General features: G+C 37.7%; 1 protein-coding gene across 4 annotated transcripts in view; it reads right to left on the bottom strand.

Moving 5' to 3' along the window:
- Positions 1 to 26,731, bottom strand: part of VPS41 (VPS41 subunit of HOPS complex) — a 113,588-nt gene that overhangs the window by 21,894 nt on the left and 64,963 nt on the right. For 3 of the 4 annotated variants that reach the window (XM_032103283.1, XM_032103303.1, XM_032103275.1), the window contains 11 exons: positions 23,748 to 23,894; positions 22,488 to 22,554; positions 15,948 to 16,090; positions 13,475 to 13,604; positions 11,659 to 11,774; positions 10,184 to 10,240; positions 7,933 to 7,994; positions 7,003 to 7,084; positions 2,015 to 2,107; positions 1,385 to 1,512; positions 328 to 472 (listed from right to left, as the gene is read on the bottom strand). In XM_032103283.1, the coding sequence (XP_031959174.1) occupies positions 328 to 472; positions 1,385 to 1,512; positions 2,015 to 2,107; positions 7,003 to 7,084; positions 7,933 to 7,994; positions 10,184 to 10,240; positions 11,659 to 11,774; positions 13,475 to 13,604; positions 15,948 to 16,090; positions 22,488 to 22,554; positions 23,748 to 23,894 (1,170 nt within the window). The remainder of the gene's footprint in view (positions 1 to 327; positions 473 to 1,384; positions 1,513 to 2,014; positions 2,108 to 7,002; positions 7,085 to 7,932; positions 7,995 to 10,183; positions 10,241 to 11,658; positions 11,775 to 13,474; positions 13,605 to 15,947; positions 16,091 to 22,487; positions 22,555 to 23,747; positions 23,895 to 26,731) is intronic. The other variant, XM_032103292.1, reaches the window with a different exon arrangement.

Raw genomic sequence — 26,731 nt, forward strand, 5'->3', positions numbered from 1 at the left:
AATATACGGAAAGAATAACATGGTCAAATGATACTCTGTGTGAAATGATATTTAATGTTGTGACTGGAGAATCACAACAATGATCTTGAATCTAGCACTTTTCTCACTGAGAGTGACAAATGGAAACGGAAAGGAAACAGAAAAGGAAATACAAAGGAAAAAAATAATCCTTGGGTCAATTACTTTGCAGTCTAGGCAAACAATCTTTCTTATCTCAGAATGTATCCAGAAGCAGCAAACACACTCTCTGCCTCAATACTAGCTCATTTATTTTTAATCTGTTAAAATATATGTAGTGGAAAGTGAATATAAAATCATTAAGATCACCTCTGAATCAAAATCCATGAGCAGAACAATTTTGTCTCTGATAGAACTGAAGAGATTGTGCTTATGGATCAACTGGAAGACATCTTTGTGCCTCAGAGTTAGGTAGATTTCTAGGGCTCTGCCATAGCGCTGATCGTAAGTATACCTGATAAAAACAGATTATAATACATGTAATGTTACATACCTAAGTGTAGAAAAATCACCTATGAGAGAAAATATAAACATACTCTAGTATGTGAAACATTTTAGGATACTACTTGATTTTATAAATATCTAAATAGAGCTGTGATTCATTTTTGTTAAAGGGAAATAAACATCAGGCAACATTAATTTCACCTCCATTTATATTGGCCTTCATTTGTGTTCTGACCTGTGGTTTTCTGCATTTTTATTTTTCATTTTCAGCTCACGGGGAAGACACACAAAATGCTAGCCTTTCAATTCTTGGAAACCGATTGGAACACTCTTCAGAGCTAAAAAACATTGTTCTTTTAAAACTTTGGGGCAGATTGTAACATAGTAATAGACAGCAATTCTTCTTTCTTCAAAGAAGCAGTATGAAAATAACACAGTGATCAGGCTGAGAAAATCAAAGAGCTTTATCCCTGTACAAAGTGACCTAGAACCAGATCAGTTTTGGCACATTTTCCAATCACTTATTTCCAGCCATGCAGTAAACCTAAATGTACTACTACTTAAATAGTGGGCAAAACCCCTCACCATTTTATTTTCCCGTGGGTAATTCTGAAATGCACACTTCACAGAAGAGGTTTCCTCTGACAGCATGAAGAGGAATGCTAGCTATTTACTTTGGAAAGAGGAGTAGAAAATCCAATCTCATGCTTAACAATTTGCTTTCATACTCAATGTGAACTTTACAAAGAAGGGTAAAGAATTGCTAAGGTGTGCAATCAACAGAGTGGAGAGGAAAGAAAGCCAATACTCTGTAGACTACAGCAAAGAAGATTTCTGTTAAGAGAGCTAAGCAAATATGGATAAACTACAGCACCCTATTTTAAGTGCACTTTTTGTAACAGGAAATGAAAACTGTACTCACAATTCTGCAAGTGTTTGTAGCAAAGTCCTGTTCTGTGGATCTTTCTTCAGGTGATCCACTACAGCTTGAACTATGATTGTGTTGTTGTACAGATCTCCAGGCCACTCTTTTATTAGGGTTGCAAACCCCTAAAAATATAAGAGATTGTAACAGAAATAGAAAGAATAGCCTAAGGAGCATTTCAAAACATCAAAGCTTCAGCTAAGCCTCTGAGATGACACCTGCTGTGCTTAACCTTTAAGGAACTTTCATGTGCCCACAGACATGTACAGTGCAGAACACAGATTTTTCCTTCTTAGGGCAACGTTATTAAGATTCATGAAGCTGAGTCTCTTTCAGGTGCTGTAGGCTTTGTGCATCACCTCAACCACTTATGCTACATTAAACAAACTAAAAGTAACAGTCTAATAAATAATCAATCTCACAGTATTTTCATGCTCTGAAGAACATTCTATTTATTCTCTTAAAATTAATATTCAACTATTAAATATTTTCATTATTGTGGAACTGTCCACTGATAATCTGCTTGAATACATCTGAGAATTTGCTGTCAGAATTCTACATTGCTAAGGATATTTGGCTGGCAATAACTATTGGACACATTGATGTGAACACATCAGGCTGCAGTACCTCATAGTCACTTTCCAAAAATTCATGCAGGACCATTTCGTAGATCAGAGGTTTCAAAACTGGATCTCGTCTTGGCAAGTAACGACTAATTGCCTATTGGAACAAAGAGAACAAAGTGTCAGACAGGGAATGACATGTAACATCCTGGTATACTGATAGAAAAAAAAATTGTTGTGAAACAAAAGAATAAAGCTATAAGCAAAACATGGCCCCTGGTCATCACCTGGAAGCCTTATAAACTCATACTTGTAAGCAGCACCCTGAAATGATTTACTTTAGGATTATACACATTGGAATTGTATAAATCATTTGAAAGAACTTTCATTTGAGAGACAGGTGGCAAAATACTAATTAGAATGGGAGAATCAGCCATTGTCCTTAAGAAACCAGTAGTCATTTAGAAAACAAAACCCATATAAGACCCCTCTAAATCCATCCATCCATTTCAAAATCCATTTTGTTAAGTCTTGGCCTCGTAAAAAGGTATAAGGATTCATTAGCTGAAAAATGTGTTGTAGTGGATGGACACCAGGCACCCAAAAAAGCCACTGTCTCACTTCCCTCCACAACTGGACAGAGGAGAAAAAATATAACGAAGGGTTCGTAGGTTAAGAAAAGATCCAGGAGGGATCACTCACCAAATACCATCACAGCAAAACAGACTCTCATTTGCAATAGTAACTGAATTTATTACTAACCAAATCAGAGCAGGATAATAACAAGTAAAATAAATCTCAAAAACACCTTCCCCCATCCATTCCTCCTTCTTGGGCTCTACCTCCTTCACCCCAGAAACACAGGGAGACAAGGAATGGAGACTATGGTCAGTTCATCACACGTTGCTTCTCCTGCTGCTCAGGAAGAGGGGTCCTTGCCCTTCTTCAGAGTGGGCTTCCTCCCACTAGGAGATAGCTCTCCATGAACTTCTTTAACTGAGTCCATCCCATGGGCAACAGTTCTCCACAAACTGCTTCAACGTGGGTCACTCTTCCATGGGATGCAGTCCTTCAGGCACAGCCTGCTCAGGCGTGGGCTCCTACATGGGCTGCAGAGGGATCTCTGCATCCCCTTTGTCCTCCATGGGCTGCAGGGGCACAGCTGCTTCACCATGGTCTTCACCATGGACTGCAGGGGAATCTCAGCTCTGGTGCCTAGAGCACCTCCTCCTCCTTCTCCACTGACCTTGGTGTCTGCAGAGTTGTTCCTCTCTCATATTCTCACTCCGTTCTTCTCTGGTTGCAATTACAACTGTGCAGTAACCTTTTTTCTTTCTTTTTAGATCTGTTATCACAGAGGTGTTCCTATCATTCCTGATTGGCTTGGCCTTGGCCGGCAGTGGGTCCATCCTGGAGCTGGCTGACATTGGCTCTGATGGACATTGGGGAAGCTTCTGGCAGCTTCTCACAGAAGCCACTCCTGTAGCACCCCCACTACCAGAACCTGACCATGGCAAGCACATTATATGTGTAATTGTGCATTATGACTTACTTTGGGGTCACCACATTCTATGAAGGGCTATTTTTACATACCCAATTGAAAATTAATTTGAAAGTATATCTCTCCATTGAAAGGGTGAAGACGTGATCTGTTACTGTATAGAAGGTGTTAAGGAATTGCATTCCAGCAGGCAGAAGATGAGAAGTTGCCGGAATAAATCAGCTCATACTCTAGAATTTCAGCACAGCATCTAATTAGCACTACTATTCCACGCAACTAGAGGCCAAGATTATTTCCACTCACCAAAATAAATCCTACTGCTACCAGCCGTGTCGGGATTGTAGGGTTTGTAGCTGAGGGACCAGCACCAATGAAATTCCTCCAAATGCTCAGAGATGTTGCCTGTTCCCCACTACTGTCACATGGTACAATAGCATTTTATTACTGAAGTTGCTTGAACAAAGCAGGAGAAAAAACATCTCACTACATTTTAGACCTCTCCTCTCCCTGTGCTGTTTAGGCTTGGCCAGTTTTTGAAATGTAGTGCTGCCAACATCAGCTCCCACCAGCTGTCACAGAATTTATCAGTTAACTCAGGGCATAGTCTTGCCGGCTGCTCTGGGGAATCATATTCCTGATCCCTTCATAAAAAGTCTCTTCAGACCATAGAGAAAGCAAACTGGACATTAGCTGGAGACTCAAAGGCAGAAGACAATCTCCAATGGCAGTTTTCACTCCCACTTTCTACCTTCCTGCTACCTTCTAAATGAACAACCTCCCCCAACAGACTGTTACAACTCTTGGCTGCAGTTTGGCCACACAGTGAGCTGTGGAGAGGTGCCGTTGCCTTGTTGTGTGTGAGCCAGGCTGCTTTGTGAAGGAAATTTCTCCTGCCCCATGTCCCATTGCTTTGAAGAAAAAACATGGCCACCTCTTGCAGTTTGACCACCATGCTCAGCAAAGACTAAGCATACAAGAAGCACGTAAGAAGCATACAAGTTATCTAGTTATTTTTAAGCCTTGGCACAAAGGTGAACTAAGACCCATGCTGGAGGTTACACACTCTTCCTGTTTTATGTTTAAGCTGCAGTTAGGGAGCAAGGTCTGACAAAAAGGCTTCTGAATCAGACTGCCTTTGTACCAATTATTGAACCATGCAGTTAAAGTAACTTTAAATAAAAAAAGGATACTATACACAAAAATATTTTCTTCCCTTGTTTCTTTTCAAGGGAAAAGAAACTGCTTTCAGACTTTCATTAATAAATGTTAGGATGAGGTATACACAAGAAAGCCCATATAAAAGTTGACATGAGATAGACTAAACCATTTCACCAATAAGCCAGAACAACAATTACTTGTTTCTCAAAGGATATCTAAGAGATGAAAGAGCCTGTCAGGCTAGTGCTGCTCTCTGCTATGCCCACTACAGTCAGGTGAAGTCTTTCAAATGTCTTCCAGCCTACGTTTTGGTTAATGCACTGCTGCTGCCAGCTGATCATCCTGCACCACTGCTGAAAGTCACTGCTATCCCAGCAAACAGAATGGAACGTATCCCTCATGCCACAACAGCCAGCACTCACACAGTTTGAAACCTTCCTTTGAATCCATCCACCTTCCTCAGCTGTTTGAGCTGAGACATTAGATTTTATACTGAAGTGCTTGAGCACAAGCATGTAACTCCCTCAAGCCACCACTGCTGGAGGAGGAGAGGAACAGATCACTGCAAGGCTCTAGAATCTTGAAACTTCCACAATGAGGTTTGCTAGATGACATTCACTGAAGACATGAGAGACATCAAGATATCAAAATGCAACCTTTGGTAGCCAAACAGGACCACTTAGTACGGAACACTCAAAAACCCACTAAAATCACATGCAAACAAAACACTCACCCCACAGACTTTGACACTGGGATATCACTAATTCCTCTGTGCAGGAAGGAAATTTTAAGCCTTTAGTTTACTGTCACCTTAGTTATTGGCAAATCACGCTAGATTCGAAACACCAGATTTCAGGCAACAACTTACATACAGTGCAAATTCTTCCAAGAAAATTCTCTTTTGAAATAAACTCTGTTTCCACATCTCAAATAGTCTCCTCATCAGGGCTTAAAGCCATTATAGGCCAGTTACAATACGGTGTTTAGTATCTGCAAATCACATAAGTAGGTAAAAATTCCCCATAAGTGATCCCAAGCATTACAAGGACCCTTTCAGTTAGATCTGGCTTAATTTAGTTCATCCTTTATGATACTCAGACATCTTCAGAAATCTGGGAAAAGCTATATGCGACTGAAATACTGAAATAAGGTGGGCATTTTCTAGAACTGCAACTTGAAGCTGAATAATGTAATGGACTGCATCTCATGTTTTTCTGAGAATTCCTGGGCCTAGGCTCTAAGAAGAAAAAAGATATTCTAAGACCTGAAAACAGCCAACTGTTTAGAAAGGCAGTAATTGAGTAGAGATGCTTTTGCAACAAACCTGCAAATATTTTTATATTTTACTGTCTGCTGGATGACATAAGTGGAGACAAGACAAATATCCTTTCCAGACATTTGCAGCCAAAAACCAAAATGAACCCCAAAGGACTAAGAAGCAGAGTATCAAAAATTCACCTGTACCTGCATTCAGGTCCTTTATTGGACTGAAATAAAGAAACAGAAACATAGGTTTTCATCTTCCAAAGTAGTAAAGAATGCACCAAACCACAAAGAAGTCATACTAAAGGCAAGGCTGTTTTTGCACTGGAATGGCTCTAAAACAGAAGTCAGACATTTCTGCAGTTCTTAATGCTGAAACACTTTTGGTCTTTGAACAGAATTAAATAGCTCAAAACCAGCAAGGGACTGCATGCTGTGAGATCTTAATAATATCTCCTTTTTGGCTCATTGAGTTTGAATAGGAAGACATAAAATTCAGAAGTATATGTACATATGTTACCAAAGGAAGTGTGCATAATGTTTTCAATTGGTTTAGCAGTGACAGTACTATGGCTTTATGTCCTGGGCAATTTATTAACTGAGAATCTCACATTAAATGTGTACTGTTGCAGTAGCTGGCTTGTGACTAGGGAAAACACAAGACAGTGCAGACTGCTCCTCTTTCTTACCACCATTTCTAGCACATAGCATAGGTCTTCACTGTTGCTTTGCAATTCTTTGACACTTAAAGTTGCAAGGGACCTGGATTTGCCAGAATGACTGGCACCCACAGAGTCTATTTTCCTTAAGATTTAGGGTAGGATTTTTAGGACATACTGGAAATGAATGAAAAGTAAATGGGGAAGATGTATTTAACTGTGAGCATCTTTGCAAGTAAAAGCCTCGGGGGTGGGTCTTTTACATGGAAACTGCCAACAAGTAAAATACATAGCACTATGTCTCCAATCTTGTTTTAAGACTATACACATCAATTGGACAACTGTCTAGAAACAGAAATCTGGGGCAGAAATACCAGAACAGGGCTATTAAATGTGATGCTTTAGATACTTGGTCAAAACAGTCAGTACAGCATACAAGTTACTTGAGTGCAGACACAGAAATTAACTTACTTTAAGCTGACCTATTTCTTTGAACTTGTAAACTTCAAATTCCCAGAGTTCTGTGTTTTTGCCAAGGATTTTCTGGCACTTTCTGGAAGGAAAATGAAAGAGATGAGAACAAAAGTAGGTACAGAAAGTCATACAAATGTGACAGCATTACTATAAGGATTCCTTTCTTATTCTCCTTATCATGACACTTGCAAGAGTGACTTATTTTGGTAATCATCACTTTGAGTATGCCAGGTTCTCCTCCATTCAAGCCCTAAAATTGTGTTGCATCCAAGAGGACTAACTGCTTATTATGTATTTGGCCTTAGTGATTAGGGCCATATTAGCTTTCACAGAATCATAGAATGGTTTGGATTTGAAGGGAGTGTAAACATCATCTACTTAAAACCTATACACCATGGGCAGAGATGCCACCCTCTCCATCGCTTTATGAGTGAAGTTTTTAAATCTCAGCTGAGAAAAACTGAACAGTTAAAAGGTATGCTTACTCTTGCACATACATGAAAACAAAAACCTTGGGTAATTTCTGATCCTTACTTTAGATTCTCATACTTGACATTTTTGTTTATACCCATGCAAACCCAAATTATTTTCTGATGGTCTTACATGCAATGACACACTAATAAATTTAGTTTATCAAAATCCAAAGAAAACCTTAGTTTTGAAAATCTAGTGTGACTTTGAAAAGTCAAGACTTACCTTCAAAATATATGTCTCAATTCCAGTTAAAGTTTACATTAACTTTTAGGTCACTACAGGCAAAACATATACACCACTGCAATACATCTCTATGTTTTGAAACTTCAGAAACTCCAGAACACACAGAAAAACAACATCTGTAAATACTTCAGAAACAATAATTTGTTTTTGCTTTTTCCCCACACACAGACACACTTCAGCCAGCAAAGAAGATCTTTAATACTAGGTTACCGAGCAGCCAGGTCATACTCTCCTTTCTCCACTAGGTGATTTATATAGGCTAAGCCAATGTCCTAGAGGGAATAAAAATAGAGAGTTAGTTAAAAAAGTTTGGAAGTGAACTACTTGACTACTGCAAGAACTACCATAACAGCGGTGCACACAGCTGGAAAATCAAGGCTCTGAGTGTATCTCCTGATTCTCCTTTACAAGTAGGGCCCATAGAACAGTCAACACAAAATACTTCCATAGACTGCTCACAGGGCTCTTTTAAATATTTCTCATAACCTCACTGATGCTGAGAAGTCTACCACCCCTAATTATTAAGGATTTTTTGAAATGCATAGCTGATCTTGCAGTGCTTGAATTAGTTCAAGAAGAAAACCATCAGTCATTGTATAAGATGTTCTTTGTCAACACAAAGTTTGCAGAGGAGGGTAAAAAGTTGGTTGAGAATATAAATCCTAGTGCTGCTCAATAAAGTGCAGGAATTACTGAGAATTTAGCAAGATTATTAGCTGTTATTACATACTAAATTTCCCTTCTCAACAAGTCAGTTGTAAAAAGTTTCTCGTAGGCATTTAATATATATTAAAATCTTGGCATGAGCCTCCTGCTGTAATCTCAACACTCACGTCCATTTTGACACAACCCAATGTACTCACTGCATAACTTAAGAATCGCATCACTAAAAAAAGCACATTGTTTCTAGAAAGAAAAAAGAGGAAAATAGAAAAAACAAAGCTGTACAATGAAAAAGAAGTCCTTGTTTCTTACAAAAAATAAACATTGGCATCTTCTGAGGCACAACATTTTTTTGATCAATATGAAGGACAGTACTGATCCTAGTAGAATATGAACAGGGGTATGCAACAACTTCAACTGGTCAATCTACGACAAAGTTAGAAAAAAAAATGCACATACGTAAGATTTTAGGATTTCATTACACTATAGGAACTGCTTTCGTATTTTCAACTTCATCGTTCTCAAGAAAGAGACTGAGAGAAATCTTCTTTCTCCTGTGGACCAGCTTCCCAGTGAGCAGAGATGTATAAGGAAAGGATGTAGATCTGGTTGTTCAGGATGTCTGTGCTCTGCTCAAAGAGGTGCAGAGCAGCAGTGATAATTACTGCCATCTGAAAAACCCCCAAGGCTACCAGACTTGTCAGGTATCCTGAGTGTGGTGTCACTAGGTAGTGAGAGCATGAGTCGTTTTAAATCAGTGTACCACTAATCCTCCACTTAAGGATTGGTGTCAACATTTTGTTTCCTCAACACATTCTGTTGGCTTTTGCTTTAGAGACCAAACTCTCAAAAACGCTTGTATTTCACTGAATTTAATCATTTATTGCAGAGCAAATTTCTGCAAACCACAAGAAAAGCTGTGGGGTTTTTTGGATTTAGTTTGTTTTCTGTTTGTTTGGGTTTGTTTTCTTTCTTTCCTCCAGGACCTCCTTTAACAATTCTTTACATCTTTTGCAAGGGTCACAGAGCAGCTTTGTTAAGTGCAAACTCTGTGATAGGTATGCCATTTAAATCCTGATTCAAATTCTGGACTACACAAGAATAAAAGTTTTTTAAGACATACTGATATACAGCGTGCTTATTACATCAGTAATCTGGCCAAAGAAATTAAACACATCTTTGAACACTTTGTACAAATTTCAATTTAAAGCAGCAGCAGTATTAGTGAATTCAGACAAAAGCAAACAAACAAAAGCTAAAATCAGTGATGCTTTTGTGTCTATTACATCATTCCCCCTTTTGTTTTAAACACTGATACCCTTTGTTGCTCTGTGAAAGGAACTATAAACATGGGAAATGACTATACGTGAGAAAAGGAGCATCTCTTAAACTCTTTACAAAATCCTGTCACATGTACAGGGTATAAGTTAAGGAGAAATTTGTCACTGCTGCCTGCAATCTCTAATAGTGCAGTACTGTTGTATTGTGTGTGTTACTTCAAACAACAGTAAATTTAATACAAAAGTAAAAGCAAACAAAAACCCCTATCAGCAATCAGAGAAATGGAATTATCTTCCTATCAGTGACAACAGCACCTTCATAAAATGCAGATCCTTTCATGTTTCACAGACTAACACTCCTGTTCTGCAGCTGAAACCAAGAAAAATCAGATGCTAGTTGGAGTATGCCTAGCAGTTATTGCCTGGTGTTATATAAAACAGGGAATTTATTTGTTGCTTCTTACAGCATTCTAAAAGAAAGAAGATATTTTGTTTTGAATAGAAGTTTTGAGTCTTACCAAAATCTTGTGCTTTTTTATCGTTTTCTGACTGATCTCAGCTGCCATCAAAGCTTCCTATATTCAAAAAGGAGAGAACAGAGATACTAGTCAAATACACGAACTTTCAATACAGAAAGCTCTAGAATTGTATAAATCAACTGTTTTTCAGAGTAGGGTGTTTGAAGCACTAGAATTTTTAATGCCATGGTTGGATGAACAGCTTTGAATTCATACCCAAACAAAAGCAGTCAAGCAAAGAGAAAACTACTTTTGTTTCCATCTGGGTTCACTCTACATTATTGTATTAAGATCAAATCACAAGATTACAACAAAACACACAATGCAATCAGATTTGATCATTTTCAAATGAGACCACTTCACTACCAAAACCCGTGAAAAAAATTAACAGGAAAGGGGGCGAATGGGGGGAGGCTAACTTCCAGTTCCCCAGCCCAAATGTCTTCTCCAGTCAGAATGATTTATATTTAAGTGTCATTTAAGTACATTTTCAAATGTACAGAAAAAAAAGCTGGTGCTTTTACAAATAAAAATGAAATCTTTAAGATACATCATAACACGCCTATCTACTAACTTGAATGGCTTTCATAAAGGCACACACAGAGCTGTCACTTGCAAATTACTGGAGTCTTCAAGGACCAAGTGCCGTGATTTACATATATTGCAAAACTGCACTCATCGTACAAGTTTGCTATTCAAATGCAAAAGCATCCACATGGATTTAAACAAATCTGCATGAGAAATATCATGATTATATTAGCAAAAGCAATACATGCTGAATGGCTTTTCCACTTCTTTTTTTTTCTTACAATGGGCACACAACAACACATAAATAAGAATTTGCAAGTTAACTTTATGCATCGTAACCAATGTTCTAAGTCAATAAACGTAGGACATTAGCATTCAGACCACTGTGTGCATGTTGATATGGTATGTAAGAATTTATTATTATTATTATTTTAGGTTTTTAGATATACATACTTAAACACACCAACATTTATGCAACCAAATGTTGTTTTTTTCCAAGAGAGCTGTATACCCTTGTCTTTTAATATTGGATCAGCTTTATTGTGAGCAACACTACTTTCAGCATGCGCAGCTACAGTTCGAGCCCATAGTATTTTACTTTTCGAAGCACAGCTCATTAATTAACTCTTCTACTGTTCTAAAGCCAAAACCCAGCTTTAATAATTTTCAGTGCCACCTAATACATTTCATAACTGATGATGAGAGCAGTATTTTCAACATCTAATTCAGCTACCTCACTTGGGTGAAATTCTGATTAGTTGTTTCAGTAGTAAGACTAACTCTGTAAGAGATGGAGGGATGTATAGTTAACTCCCACCCTTTACAAGCATTTAGTCAATGACTGTAGAAACAGAAACTGTCCAATCCAAATGACCTAGCAAAATCCATCATCCTACTCCAATTTCCAAACAAGGAAAGTCTGAAGGAAAGAATGATGTAAAAATTACTTCGTATTTCTTCTTTTCAAGAAGCCAGTCAATGTGGTCATCTTGGTCCCGCTCTTTAGCCACAACCACATCTCTTGGGCTGATGATATAAAAAAGTGATTCACCTTCCGAATACTCTGCAAATGCATACACAGTTTTACTATTATTATATTTTCTTTAAGTAAAGTTCTGCTTTTTAGTACACCCTCGAGGGGAATTTAAAAAGAGGAAATGCAAGGAAGACAGCAAGGCTACTCCTGCAGGACACACTTGTTTGGAAGCTGTATTCTCCAATAAATTAAAACTGGTTTAAATGGCAAAATATCTTTCAAAAAATCACTACAGCTTATTGCAAATTCTGATTCATCCACTATGTGTAAACTTTATGATGGTTTAGAACCCATTATTATACTTTTAGAGGACTATTACACTACACAGCCTGCAATAAACTTATCCTTCCCATCAAGGTCAAGGCCATCAAAAGCATAAATGATAGATGCCATAACCCCTGGGGATACAGCACATCATTACAGCAATGCATTTGCAATGCTGCAAGTTAAGGCTGTATGTATAATGTATTTTCTTATACCATAAGCCTTTATTTTTGAGTAAACTCAAAGAAAAAGTACTAAAAGGTAAAATCAAATGCAGAAGATGACTGTTCTGAATAGTTACCATTTGGACAGAACCATGAAGAAACACCAATACTTTGTAAGTACAGAAGAGAAAACCACTCACTGTCCAGATCAGTTTCTATAAACGCATACAAATACACTCCTGAAGTGATAAGCAATTCACAAAATAATGCTTGTCTTAAAGCCATACAAAACATTCAGACTAGTCAGGTAAATTAGAATATTCATAAAGCGTAAAAGTACAGCTGTGGACATAAATGTTCTGCTTTGGAAGATGTATAATGAAACCCCAATTCTATTGATAGCAGCACAGGTGTTTTTGAGGTCAGGAGGAGATACACTATATTTCTAGTGGCTTAAGGGCATATATGTACACAGAGAGGTTTGCCAAGCCTATGATTTGAAGCATGCTGCCAGAGGAGATGCTTAAAATTCAGATTCATGGATTTTAAAAGCCAGAAGAAATGCTTCTGTATAACACAGGCTACATAATTTTCACCAAGGAATTCTGCATCAGCTTTGCCATGCATTTTTCTGAGCTGCAACATATAGATCAGAAAACTAAAAGATGACGTATGTTGTGCCGGGGGTTAATGTCCCTTCCTGTTACATAATTAAACCTATCTTCTAGGTGGAACTTGCCAAAATCCAGTTCCTATTCACTCAATTTTATCAGTTTTGATGTCTGTTATATAACTGGCAGCTTTGTCAGTACAGGGAAGCTAAATATCAGTGTGCCCCTTTTAAGCTGACCCAGGTGCATCTTACTGTTGAAATGACACTTATTCAACCTTTCCCTCTAAAGCAGCTTTTCCAAACATTGTGCCACTCATTTCGTTATTCCTGAAGCCCTTTGTGTAAAAAGCTCCTATGGATCACATGTTGAATAAATCTCCATCAAAGATCTTGCCTTCCACAATAATGGACATTACATGAGATATATACTTCTGCCTTCTCCAGTATGTCTGACCTAAGAGATGGCATTAAAAATCATGATGTTTAAATACACAAATTTGTTTTCTTTCATGTGACCAGTTCTTGTTGATTTCCATGCTACACTTTGGTATCATAAGCAGTTACAGCTATTCAAGGAGATGACGAAAAAAGGACATAAAAATGAAAAAGGAGGCTAAGTACTCCCAAATTAAGTATTTTTAAAGCAAGGTATGAAAACAAAACAAAACAATATTGAGAATACCTACCTAGATGATAATCACGACATTCGTTTTCCTGAAATCCTCGTACTGTTAGTGCATCAGAAGAGATTTCTTCACAGGACTCAGGTAGGGGTTGTACAATATCGAGTCTAGGCCTTGCACAACACTCCACTTCCTAAGAAAACAACATCTTAGTTGCTTCCTACATTATTTACCTTAGCAATACCAACTGGTGGTCATCTACAAACAAGGCTGAAATTCAACAGCTGCAAACATTCACAAAGATCCAGTACTTTGCACTGGGTACTCAGCTGCAAATCATACAAGTTGCAAAGCTGTGCTCCACAGAGTAATTGCATCTGGAACGCAAATGAAAGTTACTCCAAGTAATCCAAGTTACTCTTGGATTGCTTCCGTTGAAGAGATCAGTGTGGAGAAGGAGGTACAGACAAGACATAGGTCTAATCCTATCCCTGAGTTTTCTCACTACTTTTCTGCTCTTGGTCACAGAAGTTTTCAGGGCTATCACAGATGATTATCAGTTGCTTCATTCAACAAGCAACATAACAATTTAGAACCCATACCCAGTTGGGCTCATGCCCTGAAGGACAGAGCTCTGAGTCAATGATATTCTGGTATCAAGATGAATTTGTTTTTGTTTTTTTTAAACTGGTGTTTGATTTTAAGCAGACAGCAGCAGCAGGGAAAAATTAATCTGAGAATAATACAAAACCTTTGCTGTTCTGAGGAACTTAGAGTAAATGAATTTTCAAGTGCAATGTGGGTAGTTACGGTAAGATGACATCATGGATTTTCACCTTCTGTCCAAAGGAAACTGCTGTCTTCAACTAGCTGCATTTTTAATTAAGTCAAGGACCAAGACAATCCTATATTTTCTACTTCAGGCTGTGAATTATAGCAAAATACCGAATGAAAGAGCAAGGACATACAGAAAGTGAATTTAAACAGCTCTAATCTACCCATTTGGAAGTAGCACCACTTGGGTCTTTTCTCAATTTAACTGTTCCATGAAAAAAACCCCAAAACAAAAAAAACTTTCAAAGCAAGTTCAACTGAGATCCAATTTGTAATAAGTAGGAAGCTGTCATTTGCAAGCTGTGAAATCAAGTGTAGGAAGACCAGTGTTCCTTGTAACCAAAGGACATCTCTAGCGAGCAACAATTCTGCTGCAAGCTCAGGCAGTTTGGGCTCCACACTATCAAGACAAGTGAGCCAAGACACTAACTAAGGAGTTCCCATCACAACAGGACAAAGATGCACCATCAGAGACAATCATACTTCTGTTCCTTCTACAGCTACTTCTCAGAGAACTGAGAAGTTAGTGAAGTACAAAATATGGAGTTTGTTTAAAAAGCTAATTAAAAGCAAATACATGAAAAAAACTTTTTCCTATGTTCAATTACCATTATATCACCTGAAATTTCCTTTTCATCTTTCTTTCCTAAAGCAATTAAAATGACTTTAACCTTTAGCAGTCACTACCTCCTTTATACTAGCTCCTTTTTCATTAACAGTGGCTTCCCAATTTCCTTGCTCCCTAGCATTTCAATCCATCTTTTCCTCCCCCTTCTTATCCCATATGCCTGCTTTCCTTTTTTTTCACCAACTCTCCCACACTAGAGGACTACTGCACTGACTCTTTTGGGAAACACTGCTGTGACATTATTTTTGTCCTTAATATAAATAAATAAATAATAATCTGACATCCTGACGTAGAACTAGAAGCTAACCCCATTGATTTCAGAAGGCTCGAGCATTTGTTTGAACCTACAGCATTTCATTGCCTAGCAACTTGTGCACCCAGTTTCTTAAGGTTACTATGGTGATGGTTGTCTAACGAAGACATGCTTATCAAAGAGATGATCAAGAGCATCTGCCATTCTCACACCACAGCTTCAAGGATTTCCTCCACTGCCTTGCCTTTTATTTGGCAATATGAAATCAATGTTGGAGACAGACACAGCACTTACCCGCACACAGTGAAAACGACTGACATGAATTCTAATTTCTACCTATCCACGCATGGATCTGGGCACAACTACAGATCTTAGAAGGGAGACAATGATGCCACTCGCTCACAATCATTCATTTCACCCCACAGTAACTCTTATTGCTTGACTTGATCAACTTCACTACTCTCATTTCCTTTGAGATGCAGTGTCAGCAAGCTCCTCTTACGGCTAAACAAGATTCTTCATTTCTTCTGGTGCAGAAACATCAGGAAGAAAGAGAGAAAAGGAGATAAAAAGGGCAGGGGAGAAGAAAGGAAGGAAAAAGAAGCAAGAAGGGCTAGCTAGAGACCTTCTCTGTGTTCTGCAAGAAAAAAAGGAACCCAAACATGATTTCTGAAATGTAAGCACATTAGTCTTCAACATCACCTCCACTAACCTTGTTTTATAGATCAGAGACGTTTCAAGAACTGTTCACTACCAGCAGACTACAAATTTTTTCTCAGATAATCAGATAATTTGCATGACTAGTTTAAGGCCCAACTCACAGGGCAAATTAATGTTGTGAAGAAACTCTGAGATAAAAAATCTACCGTTTTTTCGGAGATCTCCTTTACGTATGAAAGTATAACAAGCTGGTCACAGATAGGTGCAAGTCCACTGATGTAGAATTCAGTGTCAAATTGGAAAACTGAAATACAGGAAAGAAAAACAGACTTAAAAAAATGAATGTGTCTGAACTACTATTAAGAAAAACTCACTGATTTTCAGTGACAATCAACAGCATACAGCAGCACTTCCGAGAGTTGAAGACTCAATACATATAACAAACCCACAGATTTCCCAGTTGGATCAGATGAAAATCTACATTTAACAGATTCAATTACATTAAAGCTTGCAAAAAGAAATGTTTGGGCTCCAGGATATGCTAGAGATTAAATATTTTAAATGAAGGCTCAGTCTGATTTTCAGTAATCACATTGGAAAAGGAAGCAAAACCAAAATCAAACTCAATAAAACAGGCAATAACTAGTACAACTTCATTGGTTTGCATATTCCCAGCAAGTTCATGTGGCCATAAGAGAATCGCACCTGCTACATCTATTGGTATGATATATGAAAACATAAAGATCATTATTTATTGATCATCACTTTAAACATCACAGAATAATTTACAGATACACTCATTACAAAGAAAACACAGTTCATAGTATCTTTTCTTGTTCATAAAACTGAAAACATAATTTTCTAAAATTGGTCTTGAAATCGAGATAGCTATATGAGGATTATTCAAGAAAGAGAAGAAAAAACAGAGTGCTGAACTGTATTTACAAAATGACTTACTAAATGAGACCTCTACCACAGAAACAGCTATTTATTTTTCTTTGGCTGGATTTACAAGGCACCCCTTTTTTGAGAGCTCCTCTCTCATGGGGCCCAAACCAGGAATTATCAAAGTATTTACATTAGAAAGCCTTGTAACTATAAGCTTTTAAAAAAACATCAGATACTTCATTATTTTCTTCCATAGTTTTAGGAGAATCTAAGCATAAGTAGGAAATAACATGTTTCCTTCCTTACTGTTTAGCGTATTACATTACTAATATATATCTATCTATCTACTGGAAGTTACTAATTATTTTAGCAAGGCAAACAGAAAATACAGCATAAAGACATTAAAAATAAAGCTAATTTTCTTTAACTAAGATAATAAGAAGGAACGGGAGAAATAACTGTCCTCTCACAAAGGGAGAAAAAATACAATGAAACAGAGTACATGTCTGACATCTGTCTCTCAACGAATAAGCAAGTACTGCTTTTCTTTTAATGACTGCTAACACTTTGGCATCACTGAGGGACCACACTACAACACAAGGGTAGAGCATTCAATCCATTCACAGAGAATAGGCTCACATTTGTAACCACGTACGTAATTATCTTGTCCTAGCCTACAACACCGATGAGATTACTTTGACTGTGTCACACGTTGCTCTCAGTGATGATTTAAAAAAAACCAGTTCAAAACCAACTACGTATCTTATTCTCAGTTTACAATTTAGTATTTGGCATTTTAAAATAATATGGAAGGCAAGAGGAAAAACATGGAAAAGAAAAAACAAAGTGAAATCCATAATACTATCAAAGAAACTTCAAATTCAGCTTTATAGGAGGGCCAAGAGAAGGCTCTCAAAGGCATGTAAATTACTGTGGTTTGTATTTGAAGCAGAAAACAGCATGGTGAATTATCATTAATCCCTTATAATGATTATAGAGACAGCTTTAAAATCCACGTGTGTTTCTTTGTCTTATACTAGAACTTCAGTCCCTTTGCCAGTGAACATGCTTGCAATGCCCAATGTAATGGTGTATTTAAGACCAAGCAGAAGTATTGATCTGTGAATCAAAAATAAACAAACAAAAATCACCACTTCAAGTTTTATTTTTGAATAGAGTTTAGTTTCCTTGGTTTCACTTTCAGCTTTCTCTCAGCTCATCCTTCTCAAGAGGCGTTGTTGAAACACAATGCTCTAGCTCTGCTGCTACAGCCCTGAACAAAGAAAAACTGGCGTAGACAGTGCTTCTTGACCTGATAAAAACCTTTGATGCTGTAATCAAAAAAGTCTTACCAAAAAAAGAAGATGGAAGTTATAGCTGCACAGAACAATAATAGGTTAATTTGACTTACTCTCTGGACACTGTGTTGTGATCAAGGAGGAAAAAAAATCCAAAATAAAGGCAGTGCAGATATGCTGTTAATTTGAAAAGGATCCAAAATAATTAAAACAAATGTAGTATTGAAGTAAACGGAAATGACTGAGGTATGGCCACGTGTCATACATGTTTATGCCTGTCATAAGAGAAGATAGAAGATATGCTGACAGTGGACCTACTCCATGTTCAGCATCTATGTACAGCTGTCAAACAAATTACCAGGAAGCAAAATGAAGAAACCTGTAAACCTCTTTTGCTGCTCATTAAATGAAATGTATGAAATACACCAAACTACAGAAATGAAACAACATATGCTACATTATTTACCTAAACTGTATAAAACCACGTTCTCTGGGATTTAAAGATCCACACATATGCGACACACTGAAACTAAAAGGAGTCTATTTTGTTTAGTCAAACCTCTAAAAGCAGCCCCTGCTTTACCACAGCAGATTTTAGAGAGTAATATTTTGGTTACAGTCAGAAGGTTTTACCTTTGATTTCAATGGGCACAATGTTTCAACTAAAAGCATTGGTGGTGGAGATACCATCTTGAGAACACTTAAGGGTAAGCTGCACTGTGGCCTATAACAATGAATACAAATTTTGCAGATGTTTTTAGTGTGCTAGGTAATTTATCCAAACCAAAACAATACAAAATGGCATGCTTTGATTAGCTATTATCTTATGCATGGAGTTGCACTTGATACAAAAATATAACTTTTTTTTCTTTTCTGACAGCATGTGAATTCAATTCCAACTAGAGGACAAGAAAAGGTCCCACGTAAGTATCACTTAAGCATCAAAGCTGATTTTCTGAAAAACTCTTTTTTTCCATTGAACCGAGAAAATTTTGTTAACCAACAGGGAAAATACTCAGTCTTGAAGGACTTTGGGGCTTAGAAATTCTGAGGTTTGATAACAAAGAAGTCAAAATCTTGAAGAATTTTGACTCATTTTATGAAGAAATTTATAAAGGATAGGTTTGGTTTGTGGCAAAACAGATGAACAAAAGTCTAAGTAGAATCAATTATATAACTAGGTTTGGGTTTTTTCTTAACCTTTTTTTGGCTTCTCAGAGTATAGCAGACTTGGTTCAATGAAGTGTTTGCATAAATCACCTTATAAAGTACATTTCCTGATCATCACACTCATCAATTAAGCTTTACAGTCTGTGTATATAAAGAGACATATGTTGGTACTTTTCCCATTAATCTCAGTTTACAAACAAGAAAATAAATATTCCGATGTTTTCAGATTGAAATGTGCAATCTCAATGCATGATTCTCACTTGCCATGCAGGTGTGAAGCTATTCCCTCATAAAACATACAGGTGTGTTGTTACAAACATAGCCTTAAAACATGTAATTTTAAAACCAGAAATCTGCTCTGTGGGAAATTTGGTAGAATGCAAAGGGAGACAAGTATTCAAGAGACATTGCTGCTTGGCTGGTACCTGGAATTAACCTGAGATTCCTCAGATAAAATCTGGGCAAAAATAAATTGAATAGAAATTCTCTAATCAACTTGAAGTCTTTTACATATTTCTGGTGTTAATCTCTATTTTCTGCTATCATTATGAGGCAGATATAAAGTACTTCTCCATAAAAGTACGTAAAATCCTGACAAGGGCAAGGAAGACTAAACGACTTATTTTCCTTTCAAAAGGCATTATATTAACTGAAAAGTCTAATTAGTTATTTAGCAACCAGCCTTCTCATGGGTTCCAGTTGAGGAAGGGTTCCCTGTTCAGACCAGAAGCTGTGCAGCATTACAGCTTTTGTACATGCTTCAGAAGTGAGCACAGAGGTCAAGCACTCTTTAAAAAGGATCACAATGGCATTTAGTCCACGTTAAGCCTGTAATTCAATACCAATACTTTCTAATCAATACACTACTTCACAGCAGTAGCTGACAGAGCTAAACTGATAGGATCTGCTCAGCTAACATATGTTTAAACCTAAATAGAAACACTCACTGGAGTTTATCTTTGACACTGAATGAAGACTCACAGAAGCAATGAACTGTAGCAGAAACAACAGCAAGGTTACTGAAGAAAAGCACCACTAATATACTGAAAGATGTAAATAAAATCGGCAATGTCACATGGATCTCAGTGCAGGAGACCTGTAAAATTAATCTATTTTCTCTTACAGATAATCACAGCATTATCTTCTTTAAGATAAAACAGCTAGAACAGTTCTGTGGTGTAACTCTCGCACATTTTGGGGTGTCTGGTTTAGCATCACAGTAGGTACTGTAATTATTTTCCACCTTGGAGTAAGTATAGCTAGTTCTTAAGACAGAAACAGAAGATGAGGAGGTACGTTGTTAAACAGGATCCTATGCACCTAACTTGCAATGCAGGAAATACTCTTTCCTTATTCACTGGACTGCAAACTACTGAAGAAACATTTATTATCTACTAATGCCGTCACAGTTATCTATGACACCACCATGGAATTTAGGGGCCCTCAGAATGGCCCTAAACCAGCATAAACCTGAAACTGTTGACACATGAGAAAACACTGTTTTATCATAGACTCTATATGTATTACCATGATGACCAGAGAAGCAACTATGAAGCTTCCTGCTCCACTTCTGATTTTCTTTCCAGGTAAAAAATTGTAAAAGCAGGAAGAAAAAAATCAAAATCCCCATACCTCTAAGCATGACAAAAGTAACTCTGTGTTAGGTAAGTCTGTTGACAAGATCTTATGACTCAAAATATCTGAAGGATACTCAGTTATCCTTGCATTGAAGGATGATATTCTTGCCTTGTATAAATTCTTTATGCAAGTATATCAACTTAAGCATCCACTTTGGGTATTAGTGGTCTTGCAAAAAAACTATTCTGGTTGCAGGTCTGATATAAAATCAGACCTTCCAGCTATGCCTTTGAAAAGTAAAGTTGAAATAAAATTGAAATAGATGTTATGGCATGACACACTGCTGTCAAGAAGACCTTCTATGTGACTATATGAAAGACAATTTTAATTTATACTGACATTTGAACAAACAATGTCTCTCTCTTTTCCCTCCCAATCCTCCCAAGATCTAATGAGTACTGTGGACAGCATTTGGCAGTGCAATTTCAGTGCTTTGACCTGAAACCAGAAAATAAAATCTCAAGCACATCATTAACAGGCTAAGTGAGATAAAATACCGGTCCTCTAGAATACAGAGAAAACTACAGGCCAGAAATTTTACGACGAAAAAGTTAAATCCACAAAAATCTTTATCCTTCATGTCTGCACCTAAATAGCCCGATGACAGCTTTTTATTTTTTTTTAATCAAGTTCCAATAAACAGTCACGTAAGACTAGCACCATCCATATAAACATATTATAGCTGAAGTAGAAGTTGCCCCTGTTCACTTGCCAGTATGTGACCGAACCCATTTAGTTATTTTCAGGCACCCCACCAATCTCTCAGTATCCAGAGTCCCTGCAGAGTTTAAGTCTCTTAGCTGATTTTCAGAAGCTATTTTAGAACAGTCCTTTCCTGAAATCAGAAACCAGAGCATATATACACCTATGCCATGCACCATTCCAAACGGACATGATTCAGGATGTTGCTTGAACACTCTATCTACAGTCTCATGTTATTACAGTCAAGGGAGCACCAAAGCTTACAAACTGTTGCCCACTCTGGTCTGCAGAGTCAGAGGGCCTGCTTATCTTCCCAGCACTACCAGCTCCTAGATACTTCCTTTCCTCAGCACATGCTTCTGGGGACAGTTGTGACTTTTTGTTTACATCCCCACTTCCCTTCCAAATTTTCTTTGAATTCCACTTTACTTAATACACACATTTTGTCATGAGCTTTTCCAATAATTAGCAATAATAAAAATTTATTCACATCACATGAGATAGAAAAATAAGAAAGCAAATGAAAATATAAAATTCAGAAGCCAAGAAAGGAAACAAAAATAAATAAAATCAATTTCCTAGCACTATACCAGAGATTTTAAGGGGAAAAAAAAGGGAAAAATGTTATAAGTAGTGTAGTCAAACAACATATAATCAAATAAAGTAGTATCTATTTTCTCTTTACTACTACACTGTAGTAGTAAATCATTTAACCAAGATGAAAACCCAAGTTCTCTAAAGGAATCTGTATGTAGGGAAAGTTAAGGCATCCATTGTTCACACAAATATCTCTGATTTTAGATGATCCCAGAACTTAAGGCTCTCTATACAAAAACCCTCACACCTACGCAAGAGGGCATTATGACAACCTCAGCAATTAAAAATGAGGAGACACTTATGTTACAACTGCATGTCGTCTCCGAAGTGTAACAGATTTGTTATGGCTAGAATGTAAAACCAGTCATTCAAAGCTTTTTGAAAAGGAGTGCATTCACAAAACCATACCTATTTCCACATAGCGGTTTGGAAGGTCACGCATTTCACTGGCATGCCGTTCTTTTACTGAGCAAATCTGAAACAGAGATTTGTATCGTTACAATGAAGAAACTGGAATTCCTAAAACGATACTTCGCATCAGTAAGAAAAGGGATTTCTGGGAATTCTCGGACATGGATTCCTTTATTTTGAAAAACACAAGTTGTGAAACAGTATTGATGCATCACTAAAGAAAAGCACACAGGAAAGTTGTGGCTGTAGTTCACAGCCTTATAAATATGCTGGAAGAGGACCACGTAAGAGAAATGTGAAAATACCTGCCCACTATGGTTTCTTCATAGAAGCATTTATATATGAACTTGGTCTTGGTGTATTCTCACACTTTGCATCTCATTACCTTTCAAGGTACCGGATTCTTATTCAGTAAGTTTGCTATTTGGTACTCCCAGTTATAGGAGAGGAGTATATACATATAAATAAATGCAAATAACCAACTGTTGTGAAGTACATGCAAATAGAAGGGGGAAGACAGATGCCAAACTTAGGACAAACCTCCTCATTTATAAAACTAAGCCTAATGCTCCAAAAGCTTTTTACACGTCACCTACCTCACTTTATCCTCCCTTTCCATCTATTCCTATCAGGCACTTTTAATTTCCCACTGTGCAGTGATGCAGCAGTCTGTTATTTGAAAACAGCTAACAGGCTTGTAACAAACACATGTCAGGTGCTGGTCTGAGCAAATTATAATCAGTCTGCACCACACAAGTTTGAAATGCGAGTTTCCTGCTGAAAGATAAGAAAACCCTAAGCAGTCTGTCCTCCTACCCACCCATTTTTTTTCCCCCATGGTTGACCAAAATCATGCAGCTGTTTTAGCAGCTGCAACCTCCTCAGCCCCCAAAGCAATCCCCTCCAACAATATCTCATGGTAAGTTGTTCTTCCTTAATGTTAATCAAAAGAAATGAATTCAACAACACACTAAAAGCTTTCAGAAGACGAAATCCCTCCAAGGCACACAGGAGTGAAATGTCCCTGAGGATTACATTCACTGCATGCTCTCACACAGAGACCTATGTGACCGCTGGGTGCCTATCACTCCTCCTCCTCATGAGGGTCAGTCCAATGACATTTCTACAGCAGCAAGAGTTCTGAACACTAGTCAAACCAAATTCTATTTTTTTTGATTGTCTTTACTTTTCAGAAACAATCCTCTGTTTGTCTGTGATAACAGCAAGCATTTATTACAAAGACAGGTATAATTGCACCTTTACTGAATTTCCCCAGCCAATAATCAGCGTTAAATTATCCTTCCAGCAAAGGCTGCAGGGATACATATCTGGGCGAAGGCTTATGTCATCTCGAGGCACATTGGTAATTCTTTGCTTGGAGATCATGTCAAGTATCTTCACGCCCTGAAAGTTTAAAAACAAGAGAACTTTATTCAGTATGACAAACTCCTGCTCACCATTTTGTACGCTAAGGAGGTCAGAGCAGTTTATGGCATAAATTTCAGAGCAGAGCTGAGTGTGCCAACAGAAAAAAACTGTTGATACAAAAACCCACCTAATCTAGGAGGTGACAAAAGGAGTAAAGGGATCAGAGTAATTTAGATATTTTAAATTCACATGCCAAATAAAAAGACATAATAAGTAAATGAGTGACAGACTAGCAATTCTAGTCATGAACCAGTTTGGCTTATTAGGCTGGTGCTACTCCTGGAGAAATAAAAAGAATCCCAGCTTTTTCACAACAGCCCCAGTAGAGACACAGAAATTTCCACCTTGGAAAAAGAAAAGCAACAGCTCATTAAGATAAATAAATTCAATCTCAAGATATGCATTTCTACTTATATTAAAACAGAAAAGCAAGCATATTTAAACAATGCTTGCTTTTGTATGCTGTGATTTTTTTACTCCCTTCTCAGGAAATCTCCTAAACTAACAGAACAAAAAGTTAAAAACCAGGAAGATTAAAGTCATTTGAGAGACGGAGGAAAAAAAGAACCAATAATTACATCTTTTTCACGTCATTTAGACAAGGTAAGCTATAACCTTTCCAATAGCAGAATGGAAATTAATTTCATGTTAAGTAATGACTTGTTCTTGGTAATTTAAAACAAAAGTCTCTAAAATAAAACATTTTAGTAGGGACTTCTTTTCTGCTCACAGAGCTTAGAGAGTGAGTCTTCAAATCACAGAAAAGGGGATGGAGAAGACCTTGAAAGGTCAGAATCCATGATGCCATGCCATGTCAGGATTTTGTTGGGGTTCCTCCCCCCCCGCGTGGAGTCCGGGGGGAGGGGACCCTGGAGTAGAGGCACGGCCTACGGGGTCTCCCTGCTCCCTCGTCACATGTACCCTAATCCTGGTCCCCATTGGTTATTTTGTGTTCCCCTGTCCAGGAAGGACCCTGGTTGCCCCATGACTGCTCAGTTCTTCGGCAGTCCCACAGCCATGTGGCTGGAGAATAAAGATCTCTGAAACTTCTATCAAGAATCGGTCCCTATTTCTTTCCACGGGCCTCGCTGTCTGATGCATGTTGCAGAAATCCCCACTGCAACAGGATTTTCCTAGTGGCAAAACTGATTTAGAAGATTCCCCTGCCTATTTCTGTTTCCTATACTGTGAGTTTCTATGTTCCCAGCTGTACAAATACACTGACACAACTGTTTAAAAGTCATGGGTGGGGCACAGTCTAAGCCAGGTTTTGCCTTTTTTTTTTTTAAATCACAAGGAACAGTAAGTGGTATGAGGGTGGGTGAAAGGGTTTTTTTTCAGTGATTTTTGTCACTGAAGAACTGTGAGCATGGAACACACTTCTACTGGCATCTCATCAGCTAGCAGACATCAAGGTTTCAAAAACAAAAAACCAAACAACAACTCACACATAGCATCTGCAACATACAGAGCCCAGATCTCTAGGTAACGTAAACAAGGTTCTTATGCTTTGTGTTTTCTAAGCTCTTCTGACAAAATTTTTAATCTTGCTTGAATTGCATTTTAATAAAGTTGCTTTTTATAAATCTTACTACTTTGTCTTCAAGGATGATTTTCAGTGACCCGTATCACACCTTCTGTTTTTCTACATGGCAGCAAATCTTATATGGGATAGACCAGCTCATGTTTAAAGTGGCTTTCAAACCAAGGATCCTCTTTGGCTGTAAGTGTTGAGAGACAGTTGTTTAATATAGTAAGTTTTACATAAGAGTAAGATATTTAGAGTTATATCATGTGATATAGTATGCTCTTTGCTTAGGTTTACTTGCTTAGCCTGAGTAGCTGAATTTTTTTGAAGTCTTAGGCTGTAAACTGTGAACTTACACCTAGATATGATTTTGGCTGGCAATTAATTATTAATTTTTCTTCTTAGTAGCTGGTACAGTGCTGAGTTATGGATTTACTGTAAGAATAGTGTTGATGACTCACTGATGTTTTAGTTGTTGCTATGTAATTTGCTCTGCCCATGAGCAGGTGCACAAGTAGTGAGCAAGGAGTCAAAAGGGGCACCTGTCAGCTCTTTGGAGCGGCCCACAGTAAAAGGACTCCAGTCCTTGCAGTTAAAGTCTGGGGTGGTGTGTATGTGACTCCTTGAATGGCGTGAGAATGCTTGGGCAGTGGCTTCTCCTCTAACAGGTATGGCATTTGCGCTATGAACTGAAAGGACTTCCACAGTCAACTTCCTATCATGAAGGAGCTAAAACCTGTCCAAATGGGAGTCCAGCAGCCAAATGCCTCTAAGGATTTGGTCCTCAGATGTCTCAGTTTGTAAAACTTGTGCTATTAGCCATGCAGGAAGAAGAGGGCATAGCAGCAAATATGGGTTACCTATGCATCTGGAAAGCAGAATTAGACCTTGACTAAATATAAAAACTAGGTAACCAAGCACACACAGTAAGAAGCAAGGCTATAAAGACTTTCTCTGATTTTGAAAAAAAGAAGTGTAACACAAAACCTTGCTAGAGAACGGAGTTTAAAAAGTTAAAGGGGAAGGGAAAGGGCAATAACCAAATATATTAATCTTTTGGAGGAGGTAATTTCATTTTTCTTTGAAAGATAGGCCCTGACCATGGCTTTTTGTCTCTGACAGATGGCTCTCAATGTTTTATTAGTATTCTGTGTTCTGATTGGCACATCATCTCTAGGGATAGCTCTCATCCTATCCATCCCCCGCATAGACCTAGAATATGTATTTAATTGTATGGCTCTGAAAAGAACAAAACCTTCAAAAAACCTAATGTTGTATCAATCAA

This window comes from Corvus moneduloides, chromosome 1 (assembly GCF_009650955.1).
Source record: "Corvus moneduloides isolate bCorMon1 chromosome 1, bCorMon1.pri, whole genome shotgun sequence".
In the NCBI taxonomy this organism is placed as follows: Eukaryota; Metazoa; Chordata; class Aves; order Passeriformes; family Corvidae; genus Corvus; species Corvus moneduloides.